This window comes from Melospiza georgiana, chromosome 3 (genome assembly GCF_028018845.1).
Source record: "Melospiza georgiana isolate bMelGeo1 chromosome 3, bMelGeo1.pri, whole genome shotgun sequence".
Taxonomy (NCBI): domain Eukaryota; kingdom Metazoa; phylum Chordata; class Aves; order Passeriformes; family Passerellidae; genus Melospiza; species Melospiza georgiana.
In genome coordinates, this window is record NC_080432.1 from 100,766,425 (window position 1) to 100,786,993 (window position 20,569).

Here is a 20,569-nt window from a genome sequence, read left to right on the forward strand (position 1 = left end):
GCAAGCTTCTCACAAGATAAATCTGATCTGCCAGCTCTCTCTTCTCCCACAACTATAGGACAAAGGAGATGTCTGAATATATATTTTAGGCTGTTTTTTTTTTTTCTGTGAAACTATGAATTCTATTTGTTAGCCAGATCATCAGGTTGTATAAATTAAGAAAACTAAGTGACCTCAGTGTGTGTTATGCATCTTACTAATCTGTATTTTTCACAAATTGTGTTCATACGAAAATCCTTCTTTTGCAGCCCCAAATTAGGATCAAGAGCAAAAACTGAATTTGAAGCCTCTTTCTATATTAAGAAGGAATCCACAGCACCGGTCTTATTTAAAGCACCATTAAAAAAATTTGCTTATGGTATGCTAGTTGGAAGGCAGTAATAACAATGAAATATTCTTTCAAGAAATAATCTTATGTACTAGCATAATTAACCCCAGAGATACGCACATGAATATGCCATTTCTTGAAGTGCTTGCTGATTTAAGAGATGCCCAATATAACACAGCATATTTTCTTTAGAAATAATATAAATGTTGAAATTAAATAAAGCTGTATTTTTGATGCAAAATGATCTTTGTGATTCTTGTTTTTACTCCTGTAAATCTGGCTCCATGGGTTTCAATAGCTGAGAAGAAATGCCACCATTGCTGGGAAAGGAATGCTCCTGTGTGCTTTACCTTGGTCACGTTTTGCCACCACACAGACACTTGTGCTTTGTGAAGTAGTCCAAGTGGGATTATTCACGTTGGCGTCAGCATCCACAGCAGTCAGCAGTGAACATGCACAGTGATTTTCCCCTGCCATGCAATAATTCATAGCTCCTGTGACCCTGCCAGGTGCAGAGTGCAGGCAGAATTACCCTCTGCACTCCTGGAACAGCAGGAAGAAATGCTGCTTTCCACTTTATGCTGTTGGCTTTTTGATCTTGTGCTGCTTCCACATGATGTTGTACAGGCCTGGATCTTAAAGATTTTGCTTTCAAAATGAATTATGAAAGGGTAAGGAAGCTGGTTGCCTATGCTTGCATGAGCTACCTGAGTTCTCCCCAGTGTCTTGGTCCTTTGAACCCCAAGTCACCCCTCAGGCGACTCTGACAACACGCTCAGGACCTTTGCATCACAGCCCTGTCCCAGAGCGCAGGAGATTTTATCTCATGATGAATTGTGATAAAGTCTGATAATTTCATGAGAATCTGCCTGTTTTCATTAAAATTAATGTGATGAAATATTTTATGAAATACTACCATAAGGAAAACCATTAAAATTATAACCAGCTTAAGTGGAATAGTCCATAGGCTACTCAGCCTTTTGCCCTATTGGAACTGATGTAACTTCAATACAGCCTGCTTTTAAGCTGTTGGACTCTGTAGCTATGAAAACTGAAGAAAAGGGCACCAATTAGTGAGTATTTCTCTCTGTAGATAATATATAAATTTTTAAGAATATTGTGGAAAGATTGCTACACATTTAAGGGTGGTGTTTTTTGTATTAGTTTCTTTCTCAATGGAAAAATAACAGTACTTAACTGTATAGATCTTGTGAATGACATACCTATTAACCAGGTGGTGGAAAAAACTCATCTCAGTGAGTTCAAGAGTTTGTGGGGACAGAAATCCACACGTACAAATAGAACAAAAAAGTATAGAAAAATTTTAAAAATAGATAAAAATTCATACTTATAAAACCATCTATCACTATAAATGTGTTAAAAATACTGTAGGAGCTATAATAGATCTACCCACTAAGGACCTAATAGTATTTCTTGGTTTCAATAAAGCACTGAAGTGGGAAAAATTAATACTTAAAGCCATGTGATCTGTGTGATACTCAAAAGCCTTAGTCTGTTTTCCTGCTCATTTTTTCCCAAGACATTTGTTTTATTCTGAATTTGTTCCAAACCCAGATTTCTTTTCCTCTTGAATTTCAGTTTTATAGAGCCCAAATCCAGTCTAGCATGTCTAGCTGAGACAATTGTTCACATGGCTTCCATTTAAGTTTAAATTAACCCATGAGATAGACTGAAAGGTGAAAGGAACACAAGCAAGAGAAGGAACTACTGGGATCAGAGGAAGAACAAAGGAGAAATCCTTTTGCTTACCTCTGGGTTTGTGATTTTGTTCATCTGTGTGTACTTTAAGAAAGAGTTTCCCTCTTTGTTCAAAAGCTTCCATCTATGAATGAAAAATGAGATAATATTGGCAATCAGTTTCTAGAAATTGTGTCCTGGGAAACCAATGGAAAAAGTATTAAGAAAAAAAATCTTTAAGGATAGATTATAAAGAGCAAAACAACATGAAAAGTGATTGCCTTTTCTGTAGTACTGAAAGATTAATGAATGCTGCTCATTCAATAGTGTGATATATTTAGTCCAGGTTCTGATGCCTTACCCTGATTTTAGTGATGATGTTCTGGTAAAATACACATTCCCAACAGGATCACATTGGCTGCATATCTTTACTGAGGGCTTATGATCCCCTTTTTGCCTCAACTTCTCTTGCAGTCTGACATGCCATGTTCACCCCCCTCTGTGCCTGCTCGAGGTGTTTCTTTTGTTGCTCTGTGCTACAACTCAAGCTATCAAGAAAATGACTTATTTAAGTTGGCCCAAGTGGTCAGAAGGGAAATGTGTCCAGCACAAGAGGTGCATTTGGACAATGACATACTTGAGAAAATCTGGATGCGGCATCAGAATAAGGACAGCCCTTGGTCCCAGGGTTCAATGGCTGGCATGCAAAGCCTGGTTTGGTATGGCACAGATCTGTGCTCTGGACTCAGTTTTAATGAGAAAATTGCTTAAATCTTGGGGAGTTCACAAGCTAAAGCTATGCAAAATGAAAAATAAAAAGCCCAGAGAGAAGGATTTTGCTAGGTTGGAAAGATTAGCAACTCAGGGATAGAAAAAGAAAAAAAATCTATACCTTAAAGTTTAAAAAAAAATCATTGAAAGCAGAGAAAAAAATCATTGAAAGCAGAGAATCAGAAAGTGGCAACAAGGCATCACTGAGAATCAGTCTGTTAAAGGGATTAAGATACAGTCTTACTAGAAGCAGCTGAGGTGGGGGTGTTTAGCCTGGAGAAAAGGAGGCTCAGGAGAGACCTTATCACTCTCTATGAATACCTGAAAGGAATTTGTGGCCAGGTGGGTGGTCAGTCTCTTCTTCCAAGTAGCAAGTGATAGGATAAGAATGGCCTCAGTTTGTATCAGAGAAGGTTTAGATTGAGTGTTAGGAAAACATTTCTTCACTCAAAGGGTGGTCGAGCATTGAAATAGGCTGCTGAGGTTTGTGGTGGATTCACCATGCCAGGTATTGTGCAATAGGTGTTTGGATGTAGCACTTGGGGACATGTCATAGACTCTGTGATCTTAAATATCTTTTCCAAAATGAATGATCCTATGATTCTAAGTTTCACTGGAGGGATCAGATAGGAGCACACAATTGAGATGAACACCAACATGTGAATAACTTGCTTGCAACACCAGCACAATACTTTCTGAGAGCTCATACTGTCAATGAAATACAGTGCAATGCTTGTCTCCATCTTTGACTGCTTGACGAGACTTGGGATTGGCAAATGCACAGTAAACATCACCTTTCTGAAGCTAAATGCAGCCATGCACAGGTTAATACGTTCACAATAGTCTGCACTGAGGGCATAATGAAGGTGGCATGTGGTCCATTGAGATGCCAAAATTTCTGCACCTGACTGTGTTTCTTGAGAGGCTCCTATTCAGGTCTGAGCCACAGTGACTGCTGCTACCTGTTCTGTAAGTCCTAGTGAAACACCATTGTGGAGAGCCCCTGCAATTGTAGGACTACATGGACACTGTGCTGGTTCATGCACAGGGTCCCCCACTCTTGACAGGCTTCACTGGGCTGAGCCCAGAGCGGGCTGGCCTTACACAGCACAAGAGCAAGGCTGGCAAGAAGAATGAGATGGCACCTGCCTCCTCAAGGCTGACCAAGTGATGCAGCTGGCACAGGAAATATGCATGGTCAATTGCTGTGGTGGGTAGGGCAAAAGGGCTGTGAGGCCATAACAACCACAATAATGATGATAATGAGAATGATAAAAATAACAGTAGTAGTAGTAAACCATGTAAAACCATGTAATGTATATTTGTAACACCTATAATGTAATTTTTAGCTGCGGTTCTGCCTTTTGCCTGCAGTTGTTGACTCTGAACTCTTGGGCATTTATGTGTGTGCATCTCGGTGTGTGAGGAATGGGATTCCTTTGGCATGCATGATTTGGGTCAGTTGCTCTTCCTCTACCTCCAACCCTAAATCTGTTGATTCAAACATCTGATGAATTGGAAGAACTGGTGTCAGAGACTGTGAAAAACAAATCACACTGTGACAGGGCGATGAAATCTGTCATATAAGTGACCAATTTTCTGAGTTACATGTAGCTTGGATTAACGTCATAAGACTTGAGATAGGCAGCCCTGAAATTTTGGATTAAAATTATCACTGCTTGCTACCACACCAACAACACACAGCAGTGACCTGCTGGCTCTTGCCAACCAGGCACCCCTGTTCCTATGCCTGCGGTAAAGATACAGAGAGTGAATTGACAGTGAGAAAATCACTTTAACACACAGCTTGTCTCTGTGTAAACACATCTAGGAGCTAGGCATTCACAATTTGGGAGGATGGATCCTATTCTACCATTAGTACAAGTTAGAGACAGCACATTGTGGGATAATACTTTTGTTGAAGTAATTTTGCCTGAAAACTTTCACTGCATTGAACCATTAATAAAAAAGAGGAATAAGCATAAAGTGCGCTGACCGGTAGAAATCCGTGGCGCATTCTGTGCCAGGAGTCACCAGTTAAATTTCCATTTGAACTCAACAAAATGGATGGATGGTATCTTTGCAGAGTTTAAACTGGAGATAAGCAATTACATGGATTCTCTGATGCATTGAGTTGTGCCTCCTGGCAAATGACTGACCTGGGCTCTGGCATTGTGATTTCTTCCTTAACTGGCCCTTCATTTTCCTGGCAGAAGGTCGTAGTACTGCAATTTCCACTGCACAAGGACTGGCTCCAGTCTGCTTGTGGCACCCAGGAGAAGTGAAGGTATCATGGCTGTCTGATGGGGTGAGCTCAGCTATCCATCCTGGGAGTCATCTTCAGCACCAAGAGTCTTGCCAGCCACTGCTATCCTACACTTCTCTGAAGCTGATGAGATTTTTATGATGCCCAGTAGGCTCAGTCAGAAAAATTAGGACAGCTTTTGAAAGAAAGGCTGTGAAATAACCCTGGTGCAGCTTTAAAGAGATTGGACATTTTAATGTCTTTTTTTTTATTTTATTTGTTACTCCATCAATCATTCAGTGCTATTTATATTTGAATTTCTGCCAAACATGTGGTGTTTCCTGAAGTTCAAGAATAAACATCAAGAACTGCTGAAGGAGGAATTAGACAACATTTTTTGCACTTAACTGTGCCAACTAGAACCAATACTAGGACCCTAACTCAAAAATCTTAGGACAGCTGTTATGCTTGGAACAGGCTAATCTTCAACAGAGAAAAAGGATCACGTCCAGCTGTTTCTAAATTATTACAGATAAGTCAGTGCAAGTGAAGACAGAGCTGCTTGCTTAGAGAGGAAAATGCTAAAAAAACCTATTTGCTGAAGCACAATGGAATAGTTTTGTGGGTTTTTAAAGATTTGATCAGAAACCATCAACTGAGAAAAATGGGTTATATCAACTTTGCTGGAAAACAAAGGGGCTTAGAACACAAGTTGATTTTTGTGTTCTTTTAAAGGAAATCTAACACCTGTGTAAATGAGCTGAAATGATTTCCATCAAATTCCTTGCCTCTGGTTTATCATCAGCAGGTCTTTAAAGTTAAAAAGAGATATGCTTGTTCATTTAATCTGACTGACAGACATTTACCACATATTATTTCTTATGCTTCCAGAGCAAGGAGATAACTAGATAAAAGTGTTTCTGAAGATTTGTAATACAAAGGCGATTTGAATTTTTCTAATGTCAGTGCAAATCAGAGGTCATTTTCTTGGAGCTGACAGAACTGCACAGATGTAAGGAAAAGAAATTGATTATAATTTCCAGAGAGCACTTCACTGTTTCCATGAATATATCCTTTCTCATCTCCCTTATATTTGTTGCATCAATTGAGTCAGTGACAAAATAAGGGTTGTGCAAATTTTGCTACTATGAACAAAACAAAACCAACCAACCAAACAAACAAACAAGAAAAAAAGCAGAGCAAATTTGAAGGTTAAGACTTATGTACCATTAATGTGATGGACAGTGATTGCCTGTTGCTGACCTTGGCCTTTCTGATATCTTTCATACAGAAAGGCCTGCAAGAGAGAAAAATAAAATCGTGTGGTCAGAGGTAATTTTGCTCATCTGCAGCTCCTTAGTTGTGACAAGGACAGTGTAGGAGGCAGGTCCAATAAAAGCACTGCTGGCAAGAAATTGTATTGAAGATTTCAGTCTTCAATAAAGGTACACACATTCTGCCTCTTAATGCCTCTGTCATTCATGGCAATGCATCCACACTGGCTGTGCTTTCAAAAGTAGCTGCGCTTCGATACTGTGCCTTCCCAAGCTCCCCAGCTGAAGTCACGAATGGGAAAACCCCCTTAATTCCCCAGAACACAGCCCACCATCAACTTCTCCGTGTTCCTCTCACTTACTAAGAAATGGAGACAGAAGGATGACTGGTTTTTACATATGCTTGTTCAGCTTTGGGAATTAAAATGTCTTGTTCAGATCTGAAATTGTGTGTGGGGTTTTTTATTTCAGTTAAGCCTTATGTGCTATCTCCGGTAGAAACTTCAAAGTTCTTCAGTACTTTTTTCTGAATCTTTTCCTGGAAAGAGTACCACATATATTTCTTTAAGCCCTCTGTTCAAAAACCTGGAGATTACAGATCATGTAGCAAAGGCTGTTAGACTTATCCTTGATATCTGCTTTTTGGATTTTTGCCTTTTTTTTGGTGAATATATAAATACAGACATTTACTTCTTAATCAGGAATGAACACTTATTAGTGGGTATTTATTATATTAATTAGAATGACTGCCAAGTTAATTTTGACCACAGAAATGCAAACCTTAAAAGAATAACTTTGAGTAATGTTTTATACTGAATATCACCTGATTTTTTTTTCTGAGTTTGCCCATAGTAAAACGAGTGAAAAAAGTGAAGCATATAAGGCTAAGATAGATCACTGGAAATAAAATTGAAATGGGGGATGCAGGAGAAGTTTACTGCAGTGATGTCACCCTGCCTATCAGATAGGAAAATTTAGGTGGGATGTTAAAGGTTTTCTAATCATGTGGAGCACATGCTGGTTATGGGAACATAAAAAGAAAGAGAGCTTCCTTTGACACCATGTACTCATTCCTCACATTGTTTTGATTTTAGAAGTCTGAAGTAGAGAAGTAAAATACTGGATCATGTATATTTTGTATATGTTGAAACTTTGCTATAAACTTTCTCACTTGCAGGAGATCACACCGAAGTTTCATAATGACGAATACATAGTTGTGACTGTGTTTCCAGTACCTCTGTATCTTGGACAAATAAATCTGTTTACAACATATCTGACTAATAATTAACACATGCAGAGTCTTCCTGGAAAACTGTAGTCTGCAGCTTTCTGTTCAGATTTCTTTCTGATTGCTGACTGGAGGTACTACCTCTAGAGTAAATGAACATTTGCTGAGAAAGTGAAAGACAAAAAGTCTCAAAAAGGCTTCTAGAGGCACAAGAATGTGGCACAAAATTCAGATATTGCTCTTATATTGCATTGCCAGTGAAGTTTCAACAACAAAACATCTTGATTCTAGAAGAAGTTTCCCCCAAGGACTTTACTCTGTAAAAGACAGTGGTTCTGCTAAGTGGAACAGGATTGCAAGGAGTCTGTATCAGGGAAGCTCCTGCAGGATACGAGGCTGTTGCACAGGAAGAGATGATGACTGCAGCTTTACCATTGTCTCCAGAGGAGCTATATGTTACTGTGACCAGTACTGCACCTCGGGCTCTCCGGGGCCTGTAGACTGCTGTACTGACTACTGGGATGTCTGCAACCACCCCGTGGAGCCCACCAGGTCAGAGGAGCCCTGGCCACCTCCAGCATGGGGTAAGTGGAGAGAAAATGCGCAGCTGGCTTTAGCGCATCACAGTGAAAATATACATAGAAGTAAAATCCTGAAAATTTGACTGAAGTCATAGTGGACAAAGACACTGAGCATGAAACTGGAGTGAGAATTACACTTGATGTTATTTCTTTGTCTCTAGAACATTAGCATGGATTAGATTGTGTTTCTCTTGGACAGAACCTCTTTTTTATTTGAAACTTGTCAAAGAACCTCATTGGGTCAAAATTATTGTAAACTGAAAAATTTCAATAGGGTTCCACAGAATAACACGAGATGAACAGCAAGCTCTAAATATTTGTATCCATTAGTACAAACAAATCATCAACAAAACTGTGGGTTATCCTGAATGATACTGCCCTGAGGTGTTCTGCAATGCCTTTGATTCCGCACAGCTTTCCTGTAGGACACTTTTTCTGACAAAAGCTCAGATGCAGGACTAAATGAAGAGATGTGCTTAGAACAAAGAGTAGATGAAGGGATGTGTTAGAGCAAGGATTTCTGGCATATTTTAGTTTCTTACTTGTTACTTTGCAGTGCAAGTCCCTCCAGGACTACTCTAATTATTTTTAGCACTAAAGATTGCAAAAAAAAAGAGATTTTTTTCAAACATCTGGTCCTCCCTTGGCTTGTGGATAGGCCAAATCTCTGCTGGTGGAGAAAATTTGGTATTCTCTATATCTTTAGCCAGATTTGGTGTAGCTTCTTACTGTCAGTACACCAAATCTGGCCAAAGATATAGAGAATGTACCAAAGTTTCAAAAGCCTAAAATCAATAAAATACTACTGTGATTTTTAAAAATTAACTGTCTCTTTTCAATAACTTTGCTGCTTGCAGTTCAGCCCTTAGAACACAAGCTCTTCAGGAGGCTGTGCTCTTAGGTGTGTAGCCAAAATCTGATAAGTGGGAGTGACAGAAATTCTGCAAAATTTGATTTTCCAAAGTGTTTCTAACCATTTAAAATAATTTTTTAAGGCTCTATGTAAATAAAGACATTTATTTTCATTTTTATTTGCTGCAGTGATGTCTATTATTTTTGATGTGTGGTTTTTGTTGTAAGCTCTGCCTAAACATGTAGTATTTCTGCCTAGATCTGAGAGGTGGTGGGCCTACTTTGGCAAACTGTCCCACAGAATTGAATCATTACAAAACCTGCAGCAGTTTGCCACATGGTCACTGCCACAAGTCCACCTCTAAAATGCAGAAGTGTAACAGAAGGTTTAGATAAGGGAATAGGTGAGGGGTAATATTTTTACTGCTTTCTTAATCCATGTTTTTGCATTTGTGATCACTGTTTGCAACTCCTAACATACCTGCCAGGGGTAGTAATTATGTTTTAAGTACCTTTACTTGTCCTATAAATGATCTTATACTATTTTTAATATGTCATCTTTAAAAAGATGGAAAGTCTGAATTTTTAAAAAATCTCTTTATTGGATATTCATTATGTAAGTAATTTAGAGGGTAAAAGATTAATAATACAGCCAAAATTAAGCAGGAGAAAAAAGGTAACAAACAAAACCATCTCTAAAGAATCTTTATAAAACTGGAATATCTGAGGAATTGGAATGACAAAAAGGAGAAACAAGTAGGAATAATTGCCTGAAGATTAAGAAAATTAGGAAGCATCATTAGAAACGAAATAAGTATGCTAGCTGACTTTTAGCAAATGAGACTACACTTCTGTCTTAGGCTAAAAATTATTTAAGGACTTGAAGACCACATGTGCCAAAGTACTTTTTACCTGGAAGGTCTTGATCTTTTGGTTGCCAGAGGTTTTGCTCTCAGAGCCTCCTGAGTCATAGTTCTTTAAATAAACCAATAAAGTGAAGTGTTTTGCATGGGCTGGAATGTACAGCAATAAAACTGCTCAGTGGTTTATTTCAGGATCCCCACATATTCACTGAGAGGCTACAGCAGAAACACTGTGACTTCTTGCATGTGTGTGCACCATGCTAGGGGTCAGTATTGATTTCATTGTGTGGAAGTGCTTTGACTCTGCCTTCATAAACCCAGCCTTCAGTTTGTTTCTATGGCTTTCATGCGTAGTTTCAGAAGAAACTGCGCATTCCTGCCTTAAATACCAAATAGAAGTTCAGGGTCTTTTTATTATAGTAATATTTTAAATTCTGTTGTTAGAAGAACTTTTTGAGTTTTATTTCAGGACTTTATTTATTATTTATTGTATCTCTTTGTTTCAGTTATTCTGATGGTACAAAAAGCCCCGTGAAAGCCCACATACTGGGTCTCACTCTGTTGGTGGTGTAAAAGTGATATCCAGTGAGTTTGCTGATTGCTTTTACATGACAGATGTGATCTGACCTACAAGGGAGTAAACCTAGAGATATTTCACTGACAGAAGTACTCACACCAATGCTGGGGACAAATTAAATAAGAACCATTAAGGGTATATGAATGTTGGACTGTGAAGGAAGTCTCTATTTCTCAAATTTTCTTCTTTCCAGTAATGATTTTCACATCATACAATCTCATTCACAAAGTCATCAAGCTGCATCTTCAAATTAATTAATTTCCTACTTAATGTATTAGTATTCTAACTTAATACATTCAGAGCCAGACAGCCTCACTGTATTCTCATGTGTCCTTTAGCTTAGAAAACTCTGTTGTCTCACTGATGCCTCAGGCAGTACTCCTGGCCCACAAAATATTAACTTGGTTAGGCTAAAGAAACTGCATAGTGTTAATTTTCAGTTCCCTAAGCATACATCATTGTAAAGCTGCTTCTGTACTAGTCCAGGTTTGCATTTTATCACTGCACAGGCAGTGAGCCCTGCCAGCAGAGCTCCAGTGAGGGGGCTGTTCCATCGCTCAAGTGCTGCATCAATACTTCTCTTGATACTTTTGAAATAACTTGCTTGATCCTCCTTCCAGATACTGTCTGATGCTGACTTAGTCACATACTGTGACAAACGATGGCGTTTTGGTAATTTGCTTTGATTACTCTGTGAAAAGTACCTCAGCTCTTAGCTGAAGTTGGATTACAGCAGACACTTTGGGCCTCAGACTGCCTCGGCAGGATCTATTTTACCTGTGCTAGCTCCCATAGCCTGCTGAATTAACAGCAGGGAAATAACGGCATTTATAGTTAATACTCACTTAATAATCATCTCTAGTTCCCTTTTGCACTTTGTTATGTAATCATGTAGGGCTCAGAGTGCATTTCTGTCCTGGCAAGGAAAGAGATGCAGGCCGCTGAGGGCGGGGTGTGTGTGTGCCCGGGCAGCCCAACTCCAGCCCTGGCCATGAGAGGGGCATGGCCTCCCTCATACTCCTCACGGGGAAAAGCAGGGTACCACGCCAATTTGCAAGTCAACACCATATTAGAGCTTCTTGCAAATGGAGGAAAAGATCTGTCTGCCTTGGGCTGGATAGGCTGCCAATCTCACTCTCCTCACTTGGACTCTGCGTCCTCCAAAAAGCGGCAAAGTCAGAGGAAGCTGGAAGTCCCAAAAGCTGACGTAATCCAGCCTGACTCACCAGCTGATGCGTGGCATATCACACCTCATGGGAGATGTGGGTGCCAGCTGTAAGAATCCCTGTCTGACAGACTGTTCAGGTCCAATCCTGCTAGCCATGGACCCCAGCCCACACCATCTTACATGGACAAAGGCAAAAGATGAGAAGTGTTCTTCTCCACATGGGGACAAAAGTCCTAAATTTATTTCCTTGACAGGAGACACCTGATCATCCAAGTGACCTCCCAGGTGAAGAAAAAGAGAGTGATGCCTCATGGCGGGAGACTTTTAAACCTGGGGGAATGGGGGGTGGAGGAAGAGGACCACAGCCAAGGGGATACAAGTGAGGAAGGGGCGAGGGAGAAGTAAACCTGGGACAAAGCAGTTTAGTGCAAGTCCAGGCCCTCTCAGCAGGGGAAGAAGCATGGTGTCTGTAGGCTCAGCTGTCAGAACAGGCTGGAAATAGACCCATGTGATAAATGCACGGTGCTTGCTCCTGACTCACTCCGTGCAGGCCTTCCGGATCGTGCTTCCACTGAAGCTTTGACAATCAGATGCACTGATGAAACAATTTATGTGGGAGATACGGAAACACACACAAAACCTTTTCTCAGTGAAGTGTTACCAAATAAAAAAAAAATGAGAGGGATGTATTTTTTTGGAGAACTCATCCCTCAATTTATGTTTCATGGTGGGTTTTGGAGGGTGCATGAAACATACATTTGCCTTGAAGTGCAATTGATCTGTCTGTTTTTCAAAGAGGAATTAATCTGGCAAGGAAAAAGAGTTTATTACAATACTTTTGGAGTATTCACTAGTTTTTTGAATTCTATACCTGTAAAAACTTATTTCTAATTTAATTGTCAATTACAAAATAACCTTTATTAGAAATATTTTCTTTTTAATATTGGAAAATAACTTTATTTGAAGTATTTTTTATTTATATGTAAGATAGTAATTCTTCAGTGGGTGTTTTGAATCTGATGCTGAATTTATTTACTATGAAGGATATTTTCTAAAAAAATAAAATACATTTAACTGCCTTCATTACTTGGAAGAAACTGGAACCATATTGCTGACTTTCAACTAAATAATTCAAGCATACTGCATAAAACTAATTAATACAATAGTAGGAAGAGTTTTCAGTAATTCACTTGAAGAATTATTTTATTTTCACACATCTATATGTTATGTTGGCAGGTTGTTATAAAGATGGCCGATATTACGGAGAAGGAACAATAATTAAAGACAACTGCAATTCCTGGTAATGTTTCAGAGAACTGCAAATTGAATTTTATCTAGCATATGTCATGAAACAGGAATTAAGGTAGAGAGCATCTTTAAATTCATATTAAACATGTAATCAAATCAAAATGGCTGCAAAAGTAGTGCTAAGTACTGAGGTTTTGTGGAGGCAGATTAAAGTCAATTTGGAAGAACAGCAAGAGGAAAACTGGAATTTCTAATCAAGACTATTCAAATCTCTTCCTCACGGGCCTAATTCTGTTCCTGGCTCAGTCACAGTCAAACCTAAATTGAAATGGTTTCAGTCTAGTCCTGGGCATTGACCTGAATGTAGATCAAACAAATATAACAAATATCATTAAATTTTATTGAACCCTTCCTCCTTGGTGTTTTTTATTTTTCTTTAATGAGTTATGAGAACTTATATTAACCTGTAAGGAAAGTATATATATATACACTATATACACACATATATGTGGAAAGGAGTGAATGGTTTGAGCACCCCTTTCTCTGCCTTGGGACAGAAGCAGACAGTGCAGGCAGGGGAGCTTTGCTGTCATCCCTGGCACTTGGCTGCCTGGGCTTTGCCTCTCCAAAAACCAGCCCTACCCTGGAGTGTGAATCCCAGGGCTCCAGCCCCAAACAGGGCTGGAATTCCCACTGCGCTGACTTTAGCTCAGGGTCCTGGGAGCACAATGTCTGGGGCCACAAAACCCTTTCTGAGTTTCCAGAGTAAAACTTCTTCAAAACATAACATTTTTTCAGGAATTCAGCAATAATATTACATTCCCTGGTTTGGTCTCACAAAGATGGAAGCAAAATGTTTCAGATATGACCTTTCTCACAAACTCTAAACCTTCCCACCTTGTTCCAACTCGTTAGATAGTGAAGGAGGAAGAAATGATGCTATGTTTTCATAAAATCTCTGTGACAATTATACTGTTTACACCTTTTTCCCCTCCATCTGCCTTCTGCTGTTAAAGTGCATATTTTTCCTTTGACAATTCTTTTTTTTTGTTTAACAACATTCTTGTCCTTTCAGCAAATGTTTCAATGGTCTCTGGAAATGTTCAACAGACGTATGCCTTGTTCGCCAAGACTTAATTCAGCACATCAATTCGGGAGATTTTGGGTGAGAACCCTTTTATTTTAAAGTTTTGTTATGCACCACAGTATTGCTCATTCTGTGTATGTGCAAATTACAAGGTATGCAGTCTTCCCCGCCCCTTCTTTCTCCAAATACGTTACAGCAATTTGACAGTAAGTATGCATTTATGAAACTTTCCAAATCACTGGCAGATTATAAAGCTGTAAATGGAAAGATACTGAACATCTCATGGTGGTAAGAGAACATCTCCTGTAAACATCTATCTAAAATATTGTCCAAATTTAGAACAATTTCTTTTCTCTCAAAGCAAGATTTGCATCATCTTCCCCTATTCTTCACTGTGTTTATTACTTGGGATAGATATTTAAAGTAATATTTTTCCCGCTCCCTTGAGAGCGCTGTTCCATGTAATAGGACTCTATGTAGCACTGGAAGTGGAGAAGATGGGTGAAATGGGGATCAAATTATCAGAACTTGGGGGGGGCTTGGTGTTTTTCTTATTAAAAATCTCATTAGTGTGGTTAGTGCACAGAGATTTGGGACCTCAGTACTTTATCTGTGCCTTGGCAGCCTGCTGGCTCTTTACAGAAAGAGATACATGGGCAGCCTCCTAGGATCTGGGGCGCCAATTCACCAATGAAGCCTGCCCAAATTTTAAGCTATCAGGAGTGCTGAAACATTTTATACTTCATGGGAGGCATTTAAGGCAACTGAACGAAGATAAAATCCAAGTTAGGCCCTGGAGCCTGAACCTATCTCTTGTCAGTTATGACCCTCGAGATTTATCACAGGGTGACAGGTGAGATATGATTCAACTTCTCCACATGCTTGCACTTTTCATTGACCACAGGGAGACCAAGAGCAATGAAACTTTTTTGGGCAGCAGGAATCCCACTCCTTGTTCTTACAAAAGCAAGTAAGAAACTGGCAAAGAGAATGCTCTCTCCCCTGTCACTCAGCCCTTATCCAGTAGTAAATTTCAGTGTGTTCCAAATGTGTACGGCTGCAAGGGTGGTTTTCTTTGTGTTGTGCATATAGTTTGCACATCAACATTGCAATCTGAGTTGGGTCCACCTGAGAGTAGCAAGGGAATACTTAGAGAATCATGGGGAGCCCTTTCTCTCACAGTGGCTATTGGTATAAAACTAGGGCAGAAGGTGTCAGCTGGGCTTTATGCACTGCAACTCACAACATGAGGCTGCTAGTTCTCTGTGGGAATCTGGGCTGGAGCATGATTTGAGCATAAGTTCAAGAGAACAGCAATGAGTGTCTCGTTTGCCAGTACTGCTCTGAAGGATTGCACGCTCGTGTCCTGCAGGCTGATGTGATGCTGACCCCAAATCACCACTATTCATATAATGCTGTGTTGCTCCATCCTGCACTTATCTGCAGCAGAAAAGCCCACAGGAAATATTTTCTCATACATATTGAATGCAAGTTTTTGAAATGCAATTTCAAAAATTTATTTCTGGATGCTTTTGCTGTTGTACTCTTAAATGAGCAATGTGTTAATATGAGTGTTATCTCTAACCTGGGTCTTGCTTTTTGGCTTCATGTGTGAGGAAGATGGAAAGCTGACAACTACAGTCAGTTCTGGGGAATGACAGTGGAAGAAGGTTTCAAAAAGCGTCTGGGCACCTTCCCTCCATCTCATTCTTTGCTGAATATGAGAGAAGCTCCTGTAAGTGTCATGTACACTTGTTAATTGTAAAATAACTTTATCACATAGAAAAATGAATGTGGACAATTATAAGAGTATGATTCAGGGTTTTGTCACTCAATGTTTCCATGTTGAATATGATGTTCCTGGAACAGTTCTATAAGTCATAGAATGTCTGGCCCTATTTACAGAAATCAAACAAGAAGGAACAAAAGAAAATGCTAATCACTGTGAAGCTCTGCAGCAATATTAATTTATCATTGTAGTTCACTTCCTTAAGAGGGCTCCATATTCGTTCTCTCCATTTGCTAATCATTGCACACACAGCTGTAACCACCGAAAAATACATCTGGGCATAGTTCATTAGGGCAAACAGCTGAGTCTAAACAGCAATCTTTGACAGAAGCTGTGAAAGCTTTTTTCAGGTTTTGAACAAATGGACAGCAAAATTATGGGAATCATTGCAAAATGAAATTGTTCTCTACTACCAGTTTTCTAAATCCCTTGGCCATGACAATTTTTGTGACAGCTAAATTAAATTTCCTATCATTTATTTATGCTGAAATTAGTTTGGCATCAAAGCAAATATACTTTAAGTTATGTATGTTGGTTAAGCAATTTAAGAAAAATACAAGTACTTGTATCCAGAGTGATTTTTCCAATGCTTTGGATCAGTTAGTTAGTTTCTTTCTGAGAGAACACAATTTATGGAGTTCACAGATCAAAAAACCCCACCTAACTAGCTCACCAGAGTGAAATTAGAAGTGAAAGTATAAACAGATAGATCCAAGGTTTGCAAAAGTGTTAAGTATAAAAGGTGTTTATCTTTGCCTTCAATATAGCTCAGAGAAGTGATGCCTTTTCATTATCTATTAGAAGTCAATTGCTGATGCTTTTTTATGTGTTGTGATATTTCTACAATCAAAAGAATACTTTCCAAACAATATTAAAGGTGATAATATAAAGAGCACATCTTTAATGAAAGCTTTCAGGTGCACAAAATGTCTTGGGCACACCTGATATGGGATTCCCACAAATTTTGTAAGTTTAATTAATTAAGATATCCAGCAAGTACATCTTATAGGAGACCAGTTGCTCTGGTAACCATCCTTAGGCCTGACCCTCAGTGTCTCTCCAAGGGGTTCTCAGCTCTATATTTTGTTATGTCTCCTGTGTGCTGGTGCAAAACAGGACGTTCTTGCTAGAAGTGCTTTTCTTAAAATAATACTATTTATTTAAACAGAATTTCAAGAACGTGGCATAAATGTGTGAGAAAGGATGATCTACTGTTCTGAAGTGTGAGAAAGCATGAAAAATTATTCAGCTTCATACTAAAAATCTACAAAGCTGCAAAGATATATATATATATATATATATATATATACACATACATACATACATACATATTTAAAGCTAAAAATCTTTAGGGATCAGTGGCAGAAGGATTTCCACATGATAGAAGGCCTTGTGGTGACAGATTCAGAGTGCATAGCTGCCTCTTGAATGGGTTTTGGGGAAAGAGAGCATGGCCTCTGCAAAAATTTGAGCAGTCATAACCCTTTTGCTTGATTCAGAACATTCTTGGTTACACACAATGACAGCTCCCTGCAGCAGCAGAGTAAGGCATTGTGTTCTGGCCCAGATTGGCCAACTCAATCAAAATTACACTCTGAAGGGTTGCCAGAGCAAGAAGTGGACAGGAATTAAACTTTGGAGTTCTGCCTTGTAAGATTTTCTGGACTACTCTTTGCAGCCAAAAAAGGATCATTTGACTTGAAGATGGCAGGTCAAAACAAGGCAGTGGCATAGAAGAATTTAACAAAATTTAGTAGGTGTCTACCTTAAGTTACCAGTGAATTCACTGAGGCTCAAAAGAGTTGGACTGATTTGTTGTTTTTGGCATTTGCCTTGAGGGATACAGTGTGAGCTTATATAGCACAGGTAAAAAATGGATTTCATGTACCCAGCCCAGAGACTGACATCTCCATTGCTAGGTATCTAGCTAGGTAGATGCACCACTAATCCCACCTAGGAAAAGAGGAAAGGGGAAGGTTTCAAGAAATTCTTCATGGTACTTCCTTTCCTTTATTCAGTTTGTAGTAGCTGTTTACTCAGTAGTCCTGCATTACATTCAGCTCATTGAATCATTGTTATTAAGCTTCTTGCAGCCACTTTAACTGGTACACTTCTTACTGTCTTTGTTCCACAGATACATTTCTCAGTTATATTTTCTCTGTCTGCTGTTTTTTGAAATCTGTGAGCCACAACCCAACCCCCTTTGGCACTGCCAGACACCCAAGGAGACTCAATGCATTTTTCTCCAGAAATCCAACTTGGCACATTCATGCATTTAGTCATCATGAGACTTCCTTACATGTTGCTGGAATCACACACCTTTCACAGGATTCTAGGAAATCTTTCTACTTACAAAAGCTAAAAATATAAAATAATACTCTCCGTATGACTTTGTCAGCTTCTGCAATATTCTTAGGGAAATCACAAACTTCCCTGTAGTTGCTTGTAGAGCTTTTAAAAGTTCTGCTTTTAATAGAAGATTTTACCTGCTCAACAAGGTGATACTTTTGTCTGGAAGGGAAGTTTGTCATGATGGTACATTACAACACCCAAAAGACAGTGATATGGAGCAAGAACCAAACCTGAACTGAGGACCCTCTGTTGCACAGTATGGCTGGACCTGAGTATAGACCAACAGCTAAATGCACCACTAAACCTGTTTGACTCCTGAAAAAGCTGAAGCTCCTCCATCTGAGAAGGCATTTTCACGGCAGGAGACAGTGCAATCATTCTTGAAGTTCCATGTAGCACAAGAATAATTGCAACGCCTTTAAAATCACTGTGATGCACTTTTGGTGGTATTCTGTCAGCACAAGTTCTGGCAAGAGGTACATTGCAATGGTAAGGTCTGCACCCCCAGCAACAAGGTGCTCACCTGAGTGCCATCTTACAAGAAGATGAAATACATAATTCAGTAATAACACACCATTTTCTCAATAAATATCAAGAAGGTCAGAAAAACAATTGGAAAGCAGACAAAGTACAGCCTCTGTTCCACTGGTATATGGCTTTTCACAGTAAAAATCCTCAGCAGTTGTAGTTCTCTTGCAAACTGAAGGTCATTCATGCCCATTTGGTCTTCACAAAGCAAGTGATGTCCAGGATCATTTTGCTACACAAAAAAAAAAAAAAAAAAAAAAGCTATTCCACAGGGAAACTATTTCCACATTTGCAAATTCAGTTATCTTTGGCCTTTTCCCTCTTATTGGTCATCTATCTTTTCTGAAGAATCATTGTTGAAATTTGAGTGCTCTTTTATATCCTCTTACCTTCCTGCTTTAGCCAGGCTTCTAACTTCACTGCGGAGAGTACATATAAAGGTTTAAAAATAGTTCACCAGTCATTTTGCTGATTGCTTTGTGCTGTCTGATGCTGGTCCATGGAGCATACATTGAGAAACAGTTGTCTAGACTTGATATTTGCCACAGACCAGCAGCACTTCTCAATATCAGGGCAGAAACTTTTTCAGAAAAAAGGCCAATGTTTCTTGCTACAGATCAGTCCTGTACTTATAAATGACAAGGCTCAGGGATAATGAAGAATTTGCTCTGGGATTTACAACAGGAGGCTAATAAATACATTGACAGTAAGTTAGGAATACAGAAAACAATACATTGTCCAAACTGGAGATCTATTTAGAATTTTGCTTTTCTCATTGGCCTCATTTGTAATGAGGCATCATAATGAGCATTATAAGCAGCCATTACCCACACAATTGTGCTAAATATTTGCCAAATTTTGCTTTTTTACTGGTTGTTAGTCTCATAATATAAAAGAAATCCTATCTGTCTGGGATTTGCCCTGAATGTTTCATCTTCAAAGTAAATCTTGAGTACTTGCTCACTAATAATGAACATAATGATAATTTGTCAAGTTATTATTTAAATTAGTTGCTGCTTCCTGAGTGTCACTTGATGTTGCAAGTCCCATGTATTTAAAACAATGAAAAAGCAGTCTTTGAAACTGATTAAGCAAAATAATGAGATTAATATTTTGGCAAGGTTTAAAAAATTTTTGGCCTTATATGGGTGGAGCTGAGACTTTCAAAATTATTGAAGTGACCTAACAGTTGGCAGTATTCCTTCATGGGTTCAGGACTCACTGCCTGCATCTAACCTGCTCAACCTAGTACACTGAGTCTGGGAAAACACATGCACTGTATCAATTTGCCGGTTGAGGCTGTATCCCAACATAATGTCAGATATAGACCTGAGGTACAAGCTTCCTTTTCCTCACCCACTCTTTCTCAGCTGGGGATTCTCCGTGGCAAATCCAGGTGTACAAGCTGGATGGAGGCGCTGCCCTTTCACAGTGTACACAACAAAGTGATCCTGATACAGGCAAAGGGCTAAAATTTGGTTCTCCAAAAAGTTCTAAAATAGTTTGAAAGAACTGGCCTCAAATGTTTAAATAATCTTATCAAAATATATGTTTTATGATTATAAATTACATAAACAATTTAGAAAAATATTTTAACAAAGGTACCCAGAATTTAAACAGGATAGAAGCCATTGTGCTTCACAATTTCATCTTGCTTATGAGAAAGAAGCATCAGTGAGTGTTTTGCTCAGGAACAGATTATCTTATTTTGTATATTGTATTTCCTTCTGGAATTGAGGTTATCAAGAATTTTTTGAAACAGACTGATTGCATGGCCTAATACTGCAATTCTCTGTGGTGATTCCCATTTCCTTGCACAGCATAATCCATCCTTCCATGAAGTTCAACAGTAAAAAAAATGGGTCAATAATTTTGATATGTTGAACACAGAGCAGATTATTAGCAGTTGTACCAGATGGCTCTTGCATATGCAAATATTTGTTCAAAGCTTGGAGGACTTTGGAGAGGGACATAAATTTA

At 38.9% G+C, this 20,569-nt stretch overlaps 2 protein-coding genes across 2 annotated transcripts in view; both read left to right on the forward strand.

Annotated features, from left to right (window-relative positions):
- MLIP (muscular LMNA interacting protein) overlaps positions 1-569 on the forward strand; it is a 104,414-nt gene extending 103,845 nt beyond the window's left edge. Inside the window, exon 14 of the mRNA XM_058020921.1 lies at positions 249-569. The gene's annotated coding sequence lies outside the window, so the exon portion shown is untranslated. The remainder of the gene's footprint in view (positions 1-248) is intronic.
- Positions 570-7,758: 7,189 nt separating this feature from the next.
- Positions 7,759-20,569, forward strand: part of TINAG (tubulointerstitial nephritis antigen) — a 38,962-nt gene continuing 26,151 nt past the window's right edge. The window contains exons 1-4 of the mRNA XM_058020991.1: positions 7,759-8,128; positions 12,822-12,885; positions 13,909-13,998; positions 15,541-15,655. Coding sequence (XP_057876974.1) covers positions 7,759-8,128; positions 12,822-12,885; positions 13,909-13,998; positions 15,541-15,655 — 639 coding nt within the window. The remainder of the gene's footprint in view (positions 8,129-12,821; positions 12,886-13,908; positions 13,999-15,540; positions 15,656-20,569) is intronic.